The following is a 23042-nucleotide window of genomic DNA, read 5'->3' on the forward strand; positions in this document are numbered from 1 at the left end:
ACAGGAAGTTAGGAAGTCTTCTTTAATTTAGATGCACTTTGTACTGTAATTTAAACCCACAGGCTAGTCATCAATCTTTTTATTTCGTGCAGTGAATATTTCTCAGGGTATCTTTCCTTTTAATAATCAATTTCTGCACAAGTAGGCTACTACCTTAAAGTCTCTGCTGCAAAATAGCTATTTCCACTGCTGTTTCCTAGGGGAAAAAAGATATGTTCATTTATAAATTATATATATGTTGAATAAATGTTGACAATTATACCAGGGCGTGTTTTCATAACAAGATCTATCTATCTATCTATCTATCTATCTATCTATCTATCTATCTATCTATCTATCTATCTATCTATCTATCTATCTATCTATCTATCTATCTTTCTATCTATCTATCTATCTAGCTCAAGAATGTATATTTCATATCTAATTTTAATATTTTTTCATTTTGATTATGCAAATATGGCAAGTTTACTCATACTGTCAAGTGAGGAAATGTTCTCTTATGTGAGATTCCCTATAACTTTAGTACTTATTCATTCTGTGTGAAGTGAGTCATTAATCAGTGTAAGTACATCTTCCTCTCCGCAGTGATTATTCTAAGGGAACTGAGAGATTAAAGCTGGCTGTCAATCACGCTAGGTATGCACTATCTCCCGCTTCCGGTTTAACTCTGGACTTCAGCGCGCACGAACTCGGGAAAAACACATCAGGACTTTTCTATATCATCCAGGATTGTGTCATTCTCTTCAAATTTTGGTTTGGGAATGTGGTTACTGGACGATTATTCCGTTCATGGACTTAATATTGCCTTACTGAATACTTTATTAGTACATTAAAGAGAAGGAGGAACATCACCTGTAACAGTTGACCAATGACACCTGTTGACTCTTCGGTGCTGGGTTTGAGAGAAACTGTGCTATAAATAAACTACGAGGATATCTGAACGTTTGATGAGCAAGTTAAGATGAAAGTCACGGTCACTTTCGGGGAAACGAGGGTTGTCGTGCCGTGTAAAGACAGTTGGATGGTACGGGATTTGATCGATCAAGCCACTCAAAGATACAAGAAGATTGTTGAACAGGTAACGTGTTGTTTTTAAGTTTGAAATCGTAACACAACCCGATAAATATTAAGTTATTAGTCCGACTAATCACTATGGATTGTTTACATATCCTTACATTGTTATATTTAATCTAAATTATTTTAAAAACTACATGTTTACCGGGTGGCGAATCCTACTATGGCGAAGGCCTGGTTCATGAATATTAATATGAAAGCCTTCACCATAGCCTACAGTTGTTAACCGGGTGTGTCCTCAAGCTCATATCACGTGATCTTGAGCTGTCAACACTACCCTTTTTCAGATTTCTGGTTATCGTTTTAAATATTCATTATCTTTAGACATTCCTGCAGCCTGATACTGTGGTTAAATATGTGTTCTGCGCCTAAAATATGTAAAATGATCTTTAGGTCTACACAGTATATGTCTGGGAAATTGATTAGATTGTTAGTTCTCTGTTACCAGTGACTTTCTCTTTACTTTTGTTTGGATTTATTACAGTTTTAACACACACACACACACACACACACACACACACACACACACACACACACACACACACACACACACACACACACACACACACACATGTATATATATTTGTTTAGCCTATATAAATACATGCATACATACTCACAGTACTGGTCAAAAGTTTGCAAACATTGCTATTTTTATTGTTTTTGAAAGAAGTCTCTTTGCTCATTAAGTCTGCCTTTATTTGATCAAAAAATACAGAAAAGACAGTAATATCTTGAAATGTTGCAATTTAAAATAATGGTATTCTATTTCAATATACTTTCAAATATAAATTATTTTAAGCGGAATTTTCAGCATCATTACTCCAGTCTTTCAGAAATCATGTATGTGTGTGTGTCTGTGTGCATTATTTACAATTACTTTGGAGTTTGTTATTTGGAGTAGGGCCTATTTGACAGCTTGGTGATTGTTCAGATTTATAATTTATGTGAGTGGCATGCATTAATTGTGTTAAAATGTTTTTAGATGTGCACTTCTAATTGGTCAATTATTCTCGAATTGTTAAAATCATCATTAGCTTATATAAATAAATATGTCCCAACTGAGGGGTTCTTCGATATACATACATGCTTATATTAGTCCTCACTGAGCAACATAACACTTTAATAGGGCAATGCTTGGTCACTGTTAACTATGCTAGTCCTTTTGTCCAGCTTCTGCAGTAAATGCCAGTTGGAATAATGTGATGAATACAGCCGTGTCATTAATCGCTCCCTATCTCCAAATGCAGGTGGCAGGATGTGTTTGATTAGTTTGGCCTGGGCTCTCTGGCTGAGATGGCTGGCTTTATGGGAGGTTTTAAGAGTGATGGACGTTATCGGCTGAGATTGGCTCAGTCGGATGGGATGGGCCGGTGCCAGGCGTGCTGGGGTAGACGTGGGCGCTTTATCCATTCTGTCAACCCACCTCTCGGGTCTCATGCGTCACTGAAGTATTGAGCCCTTCATCTATGATAGCGGTGCATGATGCATCCATGATGCACTTCACCTTGCTTAGACATTGTGCATATTCACATAAAACAAGCAGTTTGTGTTGATGTTAGCTGTACATTTTGAAATGCAAATGTGTCTATGGGTGGATGGATGTGTAATTTACATTTACTTTAAGAGATGAGCTGTTATTAGTTTAAATGGCCGATTTACAATGATGTCAACAATGAAAACACATTATGCATTATTAATGAAGACCAGGGTCCTGTTTTGCAAATGTGACAGGATGATTACTCAAATAAGCTTCAGGTTATCTCTAGTAGAGCTGAACAATTACGATTTTTTTGACATGCCCTTTTAGATTTACTGCAATTTTATTAAGATACACTTCATTTGCTGCATTTATGCATTGCAATTAATGATAGACATCTCTGTTGTGTTCATGGATGCAATGGCAACTTAAAATGTTCACACTGAAATATGCATGTTTTAAATTTAAATTACAACGTAAGATGTCGACTTTAATTTCAACAGTTCTCACTTCTCAGTTCTTGGTTGATGTTTGTTTAGTGTCATATTAAATCTACTTTTGGATGGAAATCTGGCTTATGAAAATTGTTGCAGAATAGAAGAAAGTTATCATTAAATTTTAAAAAAGGTTCTAAAGACAACATTTAGTTTTCTTTAGGAAAACCGACGCACTGCACTGGTGAATCGTTTTATATGAAATGGATAGTTCACCCAAAAATGAAAATTCTGTCAGTAGTTGGAACAACATGAGGGTGAGTAAATACTGACAGAATTTTCATTTTTGGGTGAACTAGGCCTATCCCTTTAAGACCAATAACGTATGTTAAGAAAATTAAAAAAGTACATTTTGGTTTCACGTTGATGGTTAGACAGAGCTGTTTGAAAAAACTGATCTGATAAAATGAATCAGACTCTCCAACACTATTTGACAGAGACAAGATATTTTAAAGGAGTGCCTTTAAGTATTCACTTGTCTGTACATAAATGTGTTTTTTCATGCTAAATTGCTGCCTGTTGGAAAACATATCTAGTAGTTACTTTAGGAAATCTACATCATTATATGCTGAGCTGCTGCTATGCTTCTGAAAATATAGTTAGTCTGTCTACCCCCAAAACCAACCCTACAAGTAATGTTTGCGTGTCCAGCAAGATCATACTGACTGGTTGAGATTAACTGACATCTGAGGAAAACTGCTTTATTATCCTGCCATAGCTGGGCTGTGCCGGGCCGCTGCTAACCTCTGAGGGTTGCTGGAGACTGAGAGCTGACTTGGCAGGCAGCGCTGCTGAGATCACTACACACGGCACACTTCCAAGAGCACAAAGCCATCGGTGTCAGCAGCCATCCCTACAACAAATTGCCTTGGATTTAAATGTCACAATGGGTGTGCAATATCGAGTCCTATAGGACCGTTCCTATGCATATGCTGAAAACTGACCCGATTTACTTTCTGAAGGGGTCATACTTTCTGAAATAACATGATATATTTATATTTATTTCAATATGTTGCTTGAGATTCACTTGTAGTGTTAACGTTTTTTTTTTTGCACAAAAAAATAAATATATATTCAGAAAAACTATTATTTTCAAACTTCATTCTGACCCACTGAATGATCAAGGATCGATTAAATGTTGATAATAATTTAATCGATAAAACTCAATCAGTAGTCGATTAAGAAAGGTCTTCATTAGAGTGCGTAGTTTTGAGGTTGTGCAAAACGCGTGCTGCAAACATGCGAGAAAATTTGAGCGTGCCACATTAACGTATTCTAAATGTATTAGCCTAACCTTCAAGCTATGCTATGGATTAGCTTGCCATTTATTTCTAAACATAGTTAACCAAGGGTCCAAAAAAACTCCCAAACAGGTGATTTTACTGAACAAGAACTACTTATGTTCTTTACACTTTCCCAGTAATTTTCCCTTAACAAAATAAATATCTTTGTATTTCTTAGTTTCTGCATGCGCTTATGGGTGACATTGTTTTAAATCATGGAAGAGGTTGGTGTTGCCTGACTTTGATGTCACATATCTTTGGCACAGTTTGCAGTGCAGTGTGCAGTATTAATAATATTACTCATTAATAATAACATGTTTTGTCTCTTAGAAACGTACATTTGACAGTAGCTTGAGTTAGGATGCAGATGTATTTATATATTTATGTTCATTAACAAAAACAGTAGCATCTGTAAAAATTGTAACAACCTCATTTTTATATGGTCAAATGTAAATATTCTGACTGTTTGAGATTTATTAAAATTAATCATTGGTCTTCCATAGTAGCATACATTTAAGGCAGTCATTAGCCATAATTGATTAATGACTTCAAGATCGAAGCAAATGTAAAATACCATTGTTGTTGTGCATTCAATGATTATGAAATTTTAAGTCTTTTGGGTTGTTTTATCAAAAAATGTAAGTGTAATCACTTAGAAAAGTAATTACACACCTCTTCTCAATAAGCTGCATGATTTGAGGTATGGTATCACAAAGTTTTCTGAATGAATTGCATGCTGACATTTCATACTTTGCATTAAGGGTTTGTTCAGATAGATTATTAACCCTCAGTAGACACCATAGTAATCATAATGTGCTTGTCTTTGCAACAAAACAACACTAATTAAAGATTGTAGCTGTGAGAAATCATTTACAGTTAGTGCATGTGGAAATTACTTCTCAGTTCTCATAGATGGAGAGGCTGAATACTGTGTGTTTGACATTTGAGACCAAACAACTTCCTGCTGTTTAATCGCAGGTATCGGATCTTGTATTTTCGGATTTCTCATAGTGTTTTCTGGGATTTACGGGAGAAAAAACAAAAAGACAATGAATCACTGGATAATGCACAATTTAGTTTGATGGTGATTCTCCCATGATTCTGAATAGAAGGCAACTAAACAAAATAACATGTAATTTATTAGATGTTCTGACAAATTGCTGCAGTCCATTTAAAAATATTTAATTTAATTGACTTTATTTTTAAATCAGTTTAAGATGAATGATTCAATGACTCATTCATAAAGACTTCACTTGTTTCATTATTGGATGAATCAGCATTTTTTTAACTAATCACTTGAGTAAATGACAACCATAAGATTTAATCGATACAATCTTTATTTGAAGTGTCAAGTTATTTTCAAAAGGTAATTTACCATGTTCCAATTATAAACTTTTATTCCAGTACTTCTGTGATAATTCAAATTATTGCAACACAGAAACAATGATATGATGGTTTCATAACTATATATATGATAGCATTCTCTAGATCAGCAAATCTGTATGTTCATTCTGATAGACAGCTGAATCTTTGTCATTTAGGAATAAGATTACAAACTTTAAGCGATTAATAATGCAGATCCACGAAATGGTGTTTTCCATATTTATTTGTTTCTTTTTGTCATTGGCAAGATGTATGTTAATGATAATGAATCTGTATTAATATTTCAAGTTTTTACTGTGGGAAGCTTTAAATGTTTAAATGGTTTCTTCCCGTGTTACGGGAGCTTGCGTGTGTAAAAGCACCAGGTGTGCTTCTGTTCATCCAAAGCAAATGTTTCTCCGATGGTTTCGTGAAGCTGAAAACAGTCCCAGCAGTCAGCAGACATATATCTGCCTAAACAGCATGAACACTTTTCCACACCAGTAGGGTGGACGCAAACTGCTGCTTCCTGTTGAGACTGAAGCAGAGAAAGCGCCTTCGCAAAAAATATCCTTGTGTTAAACTGGGTTGAATTGAGAGTCACTGTTTCATTCTGGATAGGGGGATTGCCTTTTTCAGTAGTCTGATGCTATCAGCTTCCGTTTTAACATGTTTTTGGAGGGTTGAAACTGCGTTTTTGAACAAATATGGAGGTTTGGATGGGTTTCGAATAGATTGAGCAGTAATTCTCTTTTGAACTTCAGAATATGTGCTTGTGTGTGCATAAAGAAACTCAGACATCCTCTCCTGGAGTCTCCTGCTGCATGATTGCGAATCGCTGACGCCCGCAAATTATATGTTCAATTTCCCGGGAATATCAAGCTAGCGAGGGACAAGCCCTTTTTCCACCTGGTGTTAAAATGCATTTTCGGTGATGCGATCACAAGTGGTCAGTCAAGAAACATTACCGTTTACACCTGTTAAACATTCTTCCTTCCTCCCCATAGAACTGTGACTTTAGGTTTTCAATTTACCCAAGAAGACCTGTCTAACTACTTATCAAACCTGTCTGAGATCGATACCAGTTACCTAAAAAGATACAAGAAATAAAACACAATTTTTGGGAAAAAATGTAATCTGAATGTTTATTGTACTAAAATCCTACTGAGTGCGGAAACATGTATTCTCTCAAATATTAGATTTTATGTAAACTTTTTCCCCCCCAAATTCATTCACTTGTTTATTCACAGGTTTAAATAAAGAGAAAATAAATCATATTTTCAGTATAGCCTCAATGTTTTCTTCAAATATCCTATTGGATCCTGTACATACTATTTCCACTGGCCAAATCTAAAAAAGATGTAATTTATTTTTAGCAGCTTATATGTCAGAAAACAAATATTTATATTTTTCATTAAACAATGAGTTTTTATGATTCAAATGAATATTTTACACATCATTTATTAGACATTTAATTAGGTTTTTCATTTGCATTGATGCAACTCCATGGAAGCTATGAATGTGTACACTTTTGGTGCAAAAATATACTAGTTTATTTGATGCACCCAAGACTATCACAGATCATTCACACTCACAGTTTTGACCAAATTCTTCTAGGTTATTCTATATTGCACATGTTGAAGTTCCCAATGATTGAACATTTAATGCAGTTTTCACAAAGACCTTCATTGAAATTACTTTCATTGCAAAACTCTAACAGTTCAGTTGTCTGCTTTTTAACATTCAGCATGATTGCATGACATGGAGATTTGAGCATTTATTGTCATGTGTCAACAGTTTATTGAGGTTTCTGTTGAAAAAAAGGCGTTGACCTAGATCTGTTATGTCATCATGCATTACTAGCCAAACACGTTCTTTTAGACCATTGTAGTATTTTTTCTTCTTCTTCCCCAACCCAAGTAGGAGAGTCGTTCGGCGGGTTTGTTCGGTAATGAGCTGATGGTATTCGAACTATGAAAACTTACCCATCTGACTTCTCTTATCTGGTTACGTGTACACATCATTGTATGCTTTCCCACCGTACATTTTCAAGTTCAACCTATAACCTGTCTCTTGAAGGTCAATAAAGGAAATTCATTGCAGCCATTTGATGTTTTGTGAAGTATTATTACAATTTAAAATATTTTTTTTCTATATATTATAAAATGAAATGTTTTTGACGTGATGTCAAAATGTATTTTCACCATCCATTACTGCAGTCTTCAGTGTCACATGATCCTTCAGAAATCATTCTAATATGCTGGTTTTCTGCTCAAGAATCATGTATTATCAATGTTGAAATATTTTTAATATTTTTGTGCAAAAATGATCATTTTTTCAGGATTCTTCGAATAGAAAGTTTGAAAGAACAGCATTCATTTAAAATAGAAATCTTTTGTAATATTATACATATATTTACTGTCACTTTTAGTCAATTTACTGCATCCTTGCTGAATGAAAGTATTAATTTAATTCTTTAAGAAAAATCTTTTTTCCAGACTTTTGAACAGTAGTGCATGTGTATTTTTTTTTTAATAGTAAATAGTTTAATTTGTCACAGTGTGATTAATAGTAGTGATTCTTGCTTTGTACCTGGCCTTAAAGCAGTAAGGCACTCAAGGCCTTGCTGAATAAAAGAAAAATGCCTTTTAGCTGTCAATATATTCATAACATCGCATAGCCATAGTCTATTCCTTAATGCTATGATTCTTTGTGCTCTTTGTGCTCTTATATATCAGTCTGTGTTGTAATTGTAATGTTGTAAATGTGCTGTAAAATTAAACCTTTCAGCAACAGGAAACACACCTTTTATTGTCATCACTTCCTTAGTTTCCATACATTCATCCACATGGAAACACAGATGGACATAAAAGCTCCTATTGTTTCCTAATCACGACTAAAGGGCTTTCTGGCTAAACAAATGTGAGTTCTTTCAGCTAGCATGTCAAACAAGGGCGTATTTTGCATGCGTTATCTTTTTTTGTAATAGAGGCGTTCTGAAATAAAGTGAGATATTAAACACTAACCAACAGCAGTGATTTTTACTACAGTAAAGTGGTGGGAACAACATCATGATAAAAGACAGATGCTGAACAAACAATTGAATTGATTAGTAAATATAATCAATAGCAATTATTCTGTGGCTTATCTAATCAGATTTCCAAGACAGAGCGGTCCTAATCATTTAATACTTATAAATATAACATGACATTTTTATCTGCTAATGTGTGTGTATATCCTGTGATTACAGAAGTACATTTTAAAACAGCATGTTGTCTGTCCAAAACTTCCAAAATTCATCTGATTAGTCTCTGGTATTGTTGTCGAACGGGGGACTTCACTGATGGATCTATTGTTTTCAACAGGATGGGGAATTCCTGGTACGGACGCACCATGTGGAGTACGAGGACGGGGGGATCCTGGACCCAGATGACATGCTAACAGACCTGGTGGAGGACAAAGACAAGGTAAGTTTACCATGGTACCTATACACAAACAAACACTAGAGCTGGACTGAGAGTTTTTACTTACTATGCACATTATCTAGCATGTTTGTCACGACAATGTGCGGTAAACGCGTTCAAATGTAGTTACGTTTGTCTGGAAGTGGCAAATACCTTTGCTTGTCTACAGTAGCAGTGGCCTGTGATGGACCCCTGAATGAGTTTTAGTTCACTGAATTCAATTTCTATTTGATGTTTAGACAGCTTCCAAGTTCATTCTTTATTATTTCTTGCAGTTGTTTGGATATTTTAATAATAATAATAATCTCCTTCTTTTCTGACCATTAGTCGGTGTCGTGATGGTCACAGACATGGGATGTGGCCAAAAGTGAGGCAGTCAGAGTGGGTTGTTTAGTCTGTAATTATTTTGTCTATTTTTACCAGTTTGACACATTCATGCAGGTTTGTGGACCAGCCATTAGCATTATTGGTGGGCGTTATTGCATTGACAGGGTAATCAGCCAGTCACAGCAACATGGAGGCTGTACCTTCTATGACACATGACTTGTCACGGAGACAAATAAGCTGTTTATTTGTGGAGTGTAATAATTTATAGATCTCAAAGCTGCAGTTAACGAACACTACTGTATTATATTTGCAGTCTAGCAGTGTGAACTAGCTACTTCAGTGTGCTAGCTGAGACTTGTTTAGCCTGCCCTCCCTGCCTTGAGCGGATTGGTGTACACGCCAGTGACATCATCACTATTTAAATTTAGAACCAGTTTGGCAACATTTTCTTATTTTCTGTCTGTCTTTTTGTATAACAAACTGTGAAACAATATGAACGCACAGCAGCCCTAACTGAATCATTTCAGCTTGTTGAATAACTACTTCTGCTCAGCATAATATTAATGTTAATATTCACACCATTTGTGCGATAAATGTCCATTTTGCATAGCCTAATCTCATAAATTGTAATAAATTCAAATGATAAGCATAATAATAAGTCGCATAAATGGAACAAATTATAAAACCTTAGTCAGCTGGAGCTGAATAATTACTAATAAAATATTAATATGATATTCAGAGCAGCTTATAATGATTAAGTCACTTTCTTTCATTTGAATTTGGATCAGTTTATTAGGAATTTAATTGTTCTGGGCGAGAAGTTAATGGCAGAATGTTATTGGGGACATTGGAAAATGATATTTCACTCTGAGCAGCTTTCTAATTCATTTGTTTTATTCACATAAACCCTGTGCTTTTGTTGTATTAAGTATAACTTGCAAATATCTGTAGATTTTGTAGCATGGAAAATGAGCACACGTGCATATTATAGGGTGTATTAAGTCATTCATAATATATGAAATTACATTAATTTTACTGGTGCCAGGGAGTTGCTATGCAGTTTCTAGGTGTATTGTGTGTGTGTGTGTGTGTGTGTGTGTGTGTGTGTATTTTAAGCATTTTGCAATGCACTTATAATAATAGTAATAATTTGTTACATTTATATAGCGCTATTCTGGGTACTTTACATGGAAGGGGTAATCTCCTCAACCACCACCAATGTACAGCATCACCTGGATGATGCGACGGCAGCCATATTTTGCCAGAACGCCCACCACACACCAGCTTACTGGTGAAGAGGAGACAGTGATGAAGCCAATCAGTATATGGGGATATGAGGCTGACAGAGGCCAAGGGGCAAATTTGGCCAGGATGCCCGGGTTACACCCCTACTCATTTTCAAAGGACATCCTTGAGATTCAGGACCTCGGTTTAACGTCTCATTCGAAGGACTTGTTAGGATGTTCTTGGTAGTTGCTAAGTGGTTGCTTTTGTAGTCTCTAGATGTTTCATATAAACTAGTGGGATTTGTTTACCCATTTTATTGTCCACCAGGTGAAAATAAGTTGGATCACTTACAGTAAGTAATAAACCATCTCTTCCCTGTTTTGAGATGTCATTCATGTCTGTAGCACATGGTGCTGGCCGAACTGTGTGCTGAGGTTTAAGACTTAGGGCAAGATTTACTGAACAAGGCAAATTAGCATGAGAGCGCAATTAAAAAAAAAAAAGCGCAGATGCGAGTTGAAAGTTCTGCGCGTGATCTACTGACAAATTAAAAAACGTATCCGGACGCAGCGGATCATTTCCATAATGAACAACATAATCTACCAGGAGCAGCACAAATTAGCGTCTGGTTTAAGACATGCCTTTTTGGGGCGGTAAATAATGACACAAACACCAGCAAAGTGACTAGTGCAAACCTTAGTAAATCATCAATGTTGCGTCTGAAAGGGAAACTCCTACAAATGCAATATGCAAATGCAATAAGGTCAGCCACAAAAATACCCTGTCCACGCCTATTCAGCGCAAATTTTTTACTCGTAAATTCTGACAGTAGTTTTTTAACGGCAAAAGAGGGTTTGCATTGACGCAAGCTGTCAGTAAATCTGTAAATCCTTGAGTGTTATGGGTTTGTTCAAATTACTAACCCTAAGTTTGAGCAACAGGGCAAGGGATGCTTGCATTAGTGTTTTTATTTCAGCCTGTTTTCGTATAAAGAGCTTTTTAATGCCTAAAATGGTGGTCTAAGCTTGTCTCTTAGTTTTGGAACAGAGCTGTTTTGTCTCCAATAAAACAGATTATTGGCAAACTTTCTGGCTTAATAGGAATTGAGAAACTTTTTTCTCTTTAACTTGCTGCTATTGATTCCTGCATGATATTGCATTCTAAAGGCATTTTTCTTTTTCTTCCTGAAAGTCTTTTCCTTCCATTTAGACTGAAAAACCATTCTCGCAAACTCATTTTTCACACTGACCGGGCCCATTATTGCCCATTATGCAGTCAAGCGGCTTTCGTCTCTGTTATAATAATCTTTATCATCCTTTGGAAACATTCCACCGAGACGAGGTCTCACCGTTAGTAGCGCATGCTAATCAACTTTAATGCAAAGCCAGTGCGAGGGAGTCACAGCATCTTCATTAGACCGCTCTTCACCTCGAACGGGGGTTGATTAGGGTGAAGTTGCCATGGCGATGGAATCTGATTACGGCCCCACCCCTGCTCTGATGCACATTAACCCCCAGCAGGAAATGATGGCGCTTGGCTTGACCCCCGGGCCCTGCCCATGAATATTCAGCGCGGGATGATGAATGACGTTAATGCGTAGAGTTGCTGTAGTCGGGCCCCCGGTGGACTCTGGGAGACGGAGAGGTCATGCTAGGAGGACTTGCCACACTGTTTCCTTTAGTCAATTAAACGATTAATCACTCTAGTTCTTCTCTTTTAAATGTATTACTCTGTTTTTGTGGCGGTATTATGAACTTACACACATTTTGAGTTGATTATGATGTTCTTTGGGGTCTCCTTGTGTGGGTAGAGGTCTGGATGCGATTGTTCGTCCAAAAATGATTTCCATTTACTTGCCTTCATGTTGGAGCAAATCTGATTGTGTATGATTTTCTTTTTCCAGTGGAATACAAAGTGAGTTAACTAACATAATCTCTGTCTGAACTTCTGTTTTTCATACAGTGAAAGTGAAGAAAAAAAAAATCACCATAAAAGTGGTCCATATGATTTGTGCACCACATTCCAAGTCTTCGGAAGTCTTAAGCCGCCTTTTCTGACAAGTGACAGACCGGAAGTCATTAATTTGCAATGGAGAGTAGTAAAATCTAAAGATTTTTCTTTTCGATTAGTAGTCGTTCATTTAAGCCATTAGTTGACTAATCGCACGTTTACATTAATTCAATTACTTAAATATATACTGGGGGGCGGAATATATGTTCTGCGCTCAATTTACGCATAAAGCTTGGCAAAAGTAAATAATATAAATGTGTCAGATGATGACAGATGGGCTGCAAAGATGAAGTTGAGGATGCTTCACAGTAGTAGATTCTCCTTTAGAGAGAAATGCACCTTTCATACAGATTACATAATCAGAGACAATTCTTTTCTATTTGAATTGGTTTGTTTAAAAGAAGACATTTCAAGCTTTCTATAGATATATTCCTCATGTCGGTGAGGCAAGTAGCCAATCGTGAGTTTCGCTTCATGTATGTAACGCGCTACAGTCAGGGAGACCGAGACGTCAGAAAGCGCATCCTGTTTGTTTTCTTTATTTTACAAAAGCACAATGTTTTGTTGTTATTGTTAGTGTGTACACAAATAAAAGTAGACTCGAGAACACGCATTAAAACAGTCCAGGGTGACTTTGTTTAACACCATGAATACATTACTCTGACTGTCTTTTGAAGCATTAGTTTTCTCATATTTCCACTTATCTATGTGCGCTTTTGTTAACTCAATTTCTTCGCGTGAAAATTCAGGAAATTGATTTATGAACGTCTGTTTAAAACATTATGTATTTTAAACAAAGTCATGTCATTTCATTTCAATAAAATTAATTTCAATAGAAAAATTTGGTGCTTAATTTTGTTTATATTTGCTCATTGTGCTGCAAACTCTTGTGGCCTTAGGAGACAATACATTACTTTTTTCTTCTACAAATATGTCTTTTATAATTCAAATATAATTTCGAATGTAGTTTTTTAGCTATTTTGACAGCCCTAATGATTAGCCCTAGACGACCTATTATGCTTTTCTTTTCATACATGAAAAGAATGTTCATACATTCTTTATTCATTCATTTTATCATGGTGCCATTATATATTTTGATGTGATTCAATTTATGTATATTGAATTAAATTTGAATTCAAATTTTGAATATTGACTTAGATTTTTTTCCACACATAAATGTACTGTATGGCTTCAAAAGAATTGGGATATAGTCATATGCACTACATTTGTAATACTTTTAATAGTGTTGCTTTAGAGCTCAGCAGCTCCTATTCACTCTCATTGTGCAAAATAGCTCCTTTTGTGCTCCACTGAATAAAAAACACATTATGGTGATTTGGTGAATAGGTAAAGGCAGAATTTATAATAATAATAATACTACTACTACTACTACTACTACTACTACTACTAATACTAATACTAATAATAATGAACAGTTAAATGAACACTTATTTTAAAGAAAAGCAGCAAAAATATATGAAAAAAATCTGCTATTAAATTTTTAAATGGATAAAGGAACTTTCTTGTTCACTTTTATTAATTAAGTGATTGGAAGATGTTGATTTTCTTAAATTAATAAATAGATAAATTGGTATACCATGATTTAAAACCACTTCTAAGGTTACTTCTACTTGGGTTTTGGTTATAATTGAATTACTCACGCATTCTGCATGCATTAAACGGCTGTCAGCCTCCAAACACAAATGTTCAGAGTACAATATGTCAATAATACCTGATATCCTGCAATATTATCCTACTGACCTTAAAGTTTCCCTCACCAACCTTCATGATCTTATCGTCATGCGTTCAGCCCACTTGTCTTTTTGCCTAATGCCCATAATCAGCCACTCCAGATGATGAATGGTGATTATGTGTGTATGCGTGTGTTTCTTTGAGCTCTACAGAGTCATTGATAATGACCCAAATCCCCTACTACACCCTATGATAACAGGGCACTTTACGTTCCCAAGATCCGCATTACCTGTACAGCCCTATCATTCACTTCCACTCACTGTCACTCACTGATGCATTATGGGTCTGTCCCTGTGTGCTAGGGCTGTCATAGCGGGCCATCAGTATGGGCAGGTTAACAGCCATTAGAGAGGAGTGTTTTATTCAGCATCTAGTCAGGAAAAACTCCAAATGGAATCAGTTGATGATTCCCATTGGAATTTCCATCCTAATTTTGGACCAATCGTTTTTCATTCTCAGGATTCTCTAAAATCTTACTTGATGAACTGAAATTTGTTCACAGATTTTTTGTTTTGCTATTATTTGATTTGATTAGTCATGTTCAATTCTTTGTAGTGGAATAGTATTGGAATAATGGTATATTAGAATTATGTAAAATTAATGCACTTTGTATTTGCATTTTCATATTTTTGGTGATCAGGCATGGTTTATTTTATTATGAATACAATTTTTTACTCTAGGTGAGAATCTTATAGCAGTATTTATAGTTTTTATATACACTACCATTTAAAAGTTTGGGGGTGGTAAGATGTTTTTGAAATAAGTCTTTTGTGGTCAGCAAGCCTGCATTTATTTGATTATAAATACAGTAAAAACAGCAATATTGTGAAATAATATTACAATTTAAAATAACTAATTTTCTATTGTAATACTTTTAAAAATGTAATTTTTTTATTTAAAAAAAATTCCTCCAGTCTTCAGTGTCACATGATCCTTCAGAAATCATTCTAATATGATGATTTTCTGCTCAAGACACTTTTTTTGATTAATTTGTGGAAGCGGTGGTACATTTAAAACATTTTACATTTACATTTTTTAATAGCATTTATTTGAAATAGAAATATTTTTTTTAACACTACATACAGTTTTTTTAAAAGAAAAGTCTTTTTACCCAAACTTTTAAACAGTAGTGTACTTCTAGTAGTGTAGATTTTTATTTATTTATTTGACGTTAAAATTCTGTTTTGCAACTATTTATGGCATGTTAGTCAGTCTTATTGCTCCTTGTTAATCAAACTAGACCTGTTACCTGTATCCTTTAAGTTCTACAGTCATATAGTGTATAGGGTTGTGCCGTGTCCATCGTGATGGCTGACCGACGATGATGAGCCACCATCGCGATGCCACGCCCCCACCCTGTCAGACCGGCCCAGTCTCACGACAGTTCGTGTTCGTCTGTACACAAGTGGTTGGGGACCTGGCCCGCGAGCCACACCTGGTCTCTAACCCTTTACCAACAAACGATAAAAAAAAATGAAGACGTGCTTGTTCAGTGCTGTTCGCGAGAGTCACGAGTCACCACTGCAATCAACTAACCGCCTACGTTTCCGTGGTAACCTAACAGTTACAGCTCCTGCACTCTGCACTGGGATTCAAGCAGCTGCTGCTTATTTAAGGTGATGGCGAAAATAATTTTAGAACAGCAGCGAAAATGTAAAAGTAGGCTATATAAACTTTAATATATCCTTTTTTTGAAACGGGTGCTTTGCTGTTCAAAGAGACATTTCGAAACATTTCACCCGCTGGCCGCAGGTACTTTCACTTTTGCCGCAGAGACCGTTAATTTATGTATAAATGTGTTGTATTGTTGATAATCCGCACAGATTTCAGTTGATTCCGTTTAAAGTTATTAATAATAAAACATGAATGAATGAGAAAGAAAAGAGCAGGATGTGCTTTGTATTGAAAAGAAATATTAATAGAGCGATAAGTCGCGAAAGAGAACTGAATTCTACTGATAGGATGCTGTGCGCACCTAAACGGCCAAATAAACATAGAAATACTTCAAAATGCCAAGCCGAGTATTCCCGTGGCGTAAACACAGTAGAAGTAGCTACTCTCTCTCTCTCTCTCTCTCTCTCTCTCTCTCTCTTCGTGATGGTCAGCGCGATTCCGTAGCCCCTCCCCCGACGATATCATCGTCCATCGCGATGTTTTGCTGGAAACATCGTCAACTGCCAATTTAGGGGACATCGCCCAACCCTAATAGTGTATTCATCATGTACTTTTAAAACAAACAAACAAAAAAACTCCCCTAATACCGGTACTCAATATCTTATTAATGATGGTCACTTATTAAGTGATAGGAAAACAATCAAATTCGCTATTAAAAAGTAAAGATAAGAGATAAAAGTCAGTTTTGTCAGATTCATCTGTTTGTATCATATTAATGAACTTTAAGATCCTTCTGTTTTAACGCCTGTAAATTGTGCAATCTACCAGCTCTTGATTCCTTGCATACTTCTGATGAATTTATAAATATTTTAGCCCTATTTTAGTTTTTTTTTTTTCTCTCTAACTACTGGTCATAATTGTGATGTTTTGGACCTTGTAAATAGGCCTAATGAATTTGCCATGCTAATTAACACATATTTCAAAAGCTAATTCAGAATAAACGACTCCTGAGTAATTGGCGTTATTGTAGACTGCAAATTAATATGCAGATTGTAGTGTGTCTCTGGGCCACAAACATTTAAAATATATAGCGGGCCAGCATGAATGCTAAGTCAATAGTTAGCATCAGTGGCATCTAGCTAATTTTGAAATCCATTTGTCTTTTTTTCATTTCACGTCTGGCGTCATTGAGAGAATGATCACGCTTGCTGAATAGAGCCTGATTGCTCAAGCTGAACGTTTAACTACTGCGGTTTTCTCAATTTGCCGGCATAGTTAAGCACTATTCAGCTAATATGAGCTGCGGGTTCATTCGATTATATTTCAAATGCAGAAGGATGATTCTAATAAAAAAATCTCATAATACACGAAGAATTTGATTGATTAAGGCTATTCAGAAACTGGGGAAAGAGCTGTGGGAACTCATTTTCACTGATGAACAAAACACAGGCATGATTTCGTGCCCCGATTCGATGCCACAAAATCGCAGTTTCAGGTGCATGAGAAAAGCATTCAGTGAATAGAATTACCTCAACTGGTATTCTCTGAAAATATATTCTTATGAGTTGATGGTCAATGATCTGATAGATTTTTATATCCTTCAGCTTTTTTGCCTTACTTTTTTTTTTTAAGTTATAATTTAAGTTTTTTTTAAATGCTTAGATGTATCTTATGTGTTCCTATGCTGCATTCACATCTTACTGATCAAGTTTTTTTTTTGTGTGCTGCAGTGATGTGTTTTTGTAGGCCAAAACAGAAGTTAACAAAAACCAATATGATTTTGTGTTATTGCAGAAACAAACTGTGTGACAAACAAAAGTATGTATGTTTTATTTATTATGATAATCTTCACAAATGGACACCACTTTTATGAATTTTGAAGCCTAAATGCAATCGTCAGATGTGTAAATGTAGGATATAAACCGACTACACCACGATCACATGACGTCAACTTTATTCTTTATTTAAAAAAAACAACTGAAAACTAAAAGTTCGAGTTATAATAGTTTGCTAGATCGTGATTATTAACACAATTGCTAAGCAGTAAGTTTCCCATGACACTAAATATTAATATTCATTGTAGTTGTGATGGGCGGGCTGATGCTGTCACTTTGCATTTCTAAGAGCATGAACTGCTTTTAGTTTTGGCTTCTAATATTAGGAGAAGAAAGGAATCCAGCAGAATGATGCAGGTCGGATCTCATTGGGTATCCATCTATTATGCATTCTCATTTCCATGTGTTTTGCTCTAACCCAGTCTAGGAAATCAATGCTGGGAAGAGGATAATGTTTCTCAACTCTGAGAACAAACGCTTTGATCAGAGAACTCTATTCTTTGAGAAAAGAAGCACACTGTAATGAACTTCTCTATTCTTTAGCAACAAACATGAAACATGCGTCATATAGACTGACCTCTTTCAAAGAACAGCTGCTGATGTACAAATGAAGTCATTCATTGTTGGGGCTTGAGAACTCCATTTGCGTTGATATTTTGATATCGATATTTTGTTAATTGTAGTTATCTAATTTGCTTGAACATTTGCAACTTGTTTATTGCTATAGCATTTTTATACAAATAGTACTGTGCAAGTATTATGATTCATCTGATGGTATCAACTGCTAATGCCGCTATGCTGTTTAATGACCTTATAGGGATGCATGATATAAGCATCATATGGTTATTGTTTAAAAATATATTGTTACAGATTTGAATATTTAGTTGTTTCTGTTTATTTCAAAAATTTTATCTCAATAGATTATAGTAAAGATTGAATCCCTGAAGAGGATTTTATTTTATTTTATTTTATTATTTTATTTTATTGATCACTTGTATAATCTCTCTGTTGTCAGTAGAGAGTGAAGTACATCTGGTATTTAAAAAAAAAAAAACTTTATTAAAGTAAATATTTTGTGAAATAAGCATTCATTACATTTTATCAGGTTTTTTTTTTGTAAATGATATTTGCCTTCATTAAATTATATAATCAGCATTTACATCCCAGCTTCTATATTTATTTCGGTGTCAGTTTTTAAAAGCAGGGTTTTTCCTGCATTGAAAATATTTGGGCGGCCACCAAATTAATATTTGTGCCACCAAGATTTACTTGATCATTTAATGTGATGATATCTGCCGTTCTGCAGTACTGGTACTTGCCGATAGCTTTAAAAACGCTCCCGTGAGTTTTTGTGTTTACGATCTGTGAAGAGTGTCAAAGGTTTCTATTTACAACGTGTTTTTGCAGTCTTGAGCTTTGTAGCCAATCACAGATGTCTATATGTCGAGTGCGTGAACACAATGGCCAAACAGATGTTTAAGTTAGTCAGAGAATCCGCTTTTTGCTCAGTGTCAGTTCTGCGTGCTCGCAAATCCTTTCATTATAACCAACAAAATATAAACGCAATGTCAAGTAGAGATTCATTGCACATCATAGACAACTTCATGATTCTAACAGGACGTTTCACAAGAGTGCAGGTTTGTACCTCACGTTGTAATTGACAGCTTCAGTGATTATAATGGAAGAAATTTTTGCTCTCTTTATATAATATATTTTCATGCTGCTAACTACACATTACAAAATTCCTGGATTGATAAGCGTATTTAAATGTTATGTTGTATGTTTGTATGTTATTTCTTTTTTTTTGTGTTCATTTTATTACTAACTTTTCAGATTTACTGTGGCTTTTTACATATAAATTTTCAGATTTTTTAAATGTAAAAGTTCTAAGCACTTTGTTTTATGATCTATCCTGAAAGTGATTATTTTTTATTTCATGAATATATAGGATACTTCAATACTACAAACAATTTCTTTGCATTTATTGTCAGTTCTGCGCTCACAGGTCTCATAGGGTACTTTGTTCTGTGTGTGGATGACCATGTTCATCTGTCATTTTTGACCCTGGAAAAACCCTGAAAAGTCAACCATGATGATTGTTAATGTTATGGCAGTGGATTTTTCCTTGACATATCTTTAGAGTAATATCATGGTATTTTTTTTTCTTCTGTAAGGGTTTCGGTGGATTATTCCCATCATCTTTCTTGACGGTCTTATCGGTTATACATATGATGAATGAGAAATGAACTGGGACTTCCTCTGCTCATTTATGATTCCATAACTTTCCACATTTGAGACAGTCAAAGTGTCAGTCAGACTTTGTTTTTCAAGTCTCTACTTACTTTTTTGTTTGACAGCTTCTCAAGACTTTGCTGATGAGAACAGCGTGTTTAACAACCATTCTGTGCTTTGAAGATTTCTTTCTTTCAGGTGGTCACATGGCATCATTATGGATGAATTATTATAGTGACCAAACCATCGGTGTTAAAATTGTACTAGCATACTTCTGACCAACTTTTCATAAACGTTTAATTAAGAATTGAATCATGTTCTCATTCATCACACAAATGGCACACATGCACAATTGATGGGGATTTGTGTTTAAAAAAATTTTTTTTTAGCACCAGTGCTTTAATTAATGTGCTGACATTACGCTTTAGTTTCCTTTCTAAACTGTTAAATCCAAGTTCCTGCAGGGTGCCAGCGGAGCTCCACGGCGCCTTCATTAGGCCTCACACACTCAGAAACACTTGACTGACAGCTTGAGAACGTTTCTCAAATCTCAGCTCATCCTCTTCACTGATAATTTGCTAACTCTTCACATAAGAGACAAGTCACACATATCAGAAGAGGCTAGCAAGCCAAGCACGGCGAATACAACTAATAAAACGCATTGTGCAAAACGCTCGACTGCAATTAAAAACCGTAAAGCCGCACCTGGGTCCCTGCCCCGTCGACCAATCAGCAGTCATCACACCCTTCATTATTATTATTATCAATTTCCACAGGCGTTCGCTACTAATTAATTGTCTTAACGAATGGGCCTTTCTTGATGAGATAGTAATGAGTCTCAATAGCCCTCTTGAAACAGACGTGGTTTGTCTGGGCTGGATACACACGCTTATCAGATACATGCTGTCACCTCCTATTTCTCGGACAACGTCTCAAAGCATTGATGGATTGTAATTATTTGTCTCTCATGGTTTAGCATAAAGTAATGGCTTTTATTAATATTGCACTGGAACAAGGCTTCTTTCTGAGGTAGACCACTTTCTTTTTTTTATGATGTAAATTGCTTGGGTATGTTTTCCTGAAAGGTGTACTCACGTTTCTAAAGTTTAAGGCATCAGCCTGCCCAAAAGTCCACATTAACAAGAATACAGCATGTGATCAGATTTCATTAGAATTTTTTGTTTCACTTACTACATGCATATGACACGCATACCAAAGATGTTCTGTGAAGTCAAAATATTTTCTGTGGACGGTTAAAAGTCAACATGTTGCTTGTAACCAATTAACAAAAAAAATTCTGTGTGAAACAAGATATTTAAGAAAAAAATATGGTGGGACTTTTTTTTTTAGGAGTTTTATGATTTAGGAGTTATCTCTAAATGACAGGTGGGTTTATCTATATATTTTATCTTTATATTTCTATATATCTGTCTATCCCTCTATCCATCTGTCAAAAGTTTCAGGTAAATACATTTTGAGAAACATTAATTCTTTGACCAAAAGTGACAGTAGTCTAAATACATTCTTTCTATTTCAAATAAATACTATTCTTTTTTAACCTTTTTATTCATCAAAGAATCCTGTAATAAATAAAAAAAATCATTCCACAGAAATATTAAGTAGCACAACTGTTTTCAACATTAATAATAATCAGAAATGTTTCTTGAGCAGCAAATCATCATGTTAGAATGATTTCTGAAGGATCATGTGACACTGAAGACTGGAGTAATGATGCTGAAAATTCAGCTTTGCATCACAGGAATAAATTACATTTTATATATATTAAATATTTACATTGTAATAATATTCCCCTATATTAAAGTGTTTTTGATCAAATAAATGCCTCCTTGGTGAGCATAAGACTTAAATATCTATATCCATAGGAAAACTGAACTGAGACATACAGACAGATAGAAATATAAAGATAAAAGATATGGATAAAAACACCTGTCATATAGAGAGAATTCCTAATGGATAAAACAAGTCCCACCATATATTTATTTCTTATATATCTTGTTTCACTTGAAAAACAGATTAAAAAAGTAAAGTGGGCCACTAGTATGTGGATGTGGTGAACACTGTGCCAGAGGCTGGTCAGGTGTGTGTGTGTGTGTGTGTGTGCATGTGTGCCCTCTGCTGGGAGATCAACACCTCTTATGGCTGCTACCAGCAGGGTCTACTTTAATGCTCTTCATTTGGTTTTGTCTGTTTTTCAGTTGCGATTTTAGAGACACGACCAATGATATTCACTGGCTAAACCCTTCAACCACACACACACTCTCTCTCGCCTGGATTGGATTTGCATGCCTTAAATATTTTATTGGAATTCCGTGTGGGATTTCCTTCATAATTGGAGCCGATCCTAAAATATCCCAGTGGGATCATGTTAAATTCCTTGAGATTCAAATACGGTCCTTGTGGTTAAGCTGTAATTCATACTGTTTTTTTTTTTATTCATATTTGACTCTCAGAGTCCGATTGACTGTTGTGTTGGAATAGCGTCTTCCTAATGGACATTTAAAGGAAATTCCATTGGAAACTAAAAAAAAGAAGATATTTTTTTAAATTCTTTGCCATGTTTTACACAGGCATTTTTATTATACTGGGAATCATACTAGTCCTGTTGCTTTCTACAAGATCTAGTTTTTGTTTTGTGGAATGTTCAAACCATAAAGAGATTTCCAATTAATATCATCTAGGATTGGTTCCAAAATAATAAAATATGGCATCCGGTGCATGGTCCTTTTGGACTATTTTTGAGGTTATACTAAAACGTTTTTGGAAAATGACAGTATAATTTGTGTGTGTGAAATTGTCTCAGAGGGAAGGATGGGCGGTTGATCAGGTCTGATTGACCTCTCGGTTTCCGGCTCGTTAGGTCTTGAGAG

General features: G+C 35.3%; 1 protein-coding gene across 2 annotated transcripts in view; it reads left to right on the top strand.

Moving 5' to 3' along the window:
* Positions 1–554: 554 nt before the first annotated feature.
* Positions 555–23042, top strand: part of pard3ba (par-3 family cell polarity regulator beta a) — a 168236-nt gene continuing 145748 nt past the window's right edge. For both annotated transcript variants that reach the window (XM_077205378.1, XM_077205379.1), the window contains exons 1-2: positions 555–1078; positions 9059–9160. In XM_077205378.1, coding sequence (XP_077061493.1) covers positions 962–1078; positions 9059–9160 — 219 coding nt within the window. In that variant the 5' untranslated portion in view covers positions 555–961. The remainder of the gene's footprint in view (positions 1079–9058; positions 9161–23042) is intronic.

Source organism: Siphateles boraxobius, unplaced genomic scaffold (genome assembly GCF_051911475.1).
Source record: "Siphateles boraxobius isolate OS27281-9 unplaced genomic scaffold, OSU_SipBor_1 53, whole genome shotgun sequence".
In the NCBI taxonomy this organism is placed as follows: domain Eukaryota; kingdom Metazoa; phylum Chordata; class Actinopteri; order Cypriniformes; family Leuciscidae; genus Siphateles; species Siphateles boraxobius.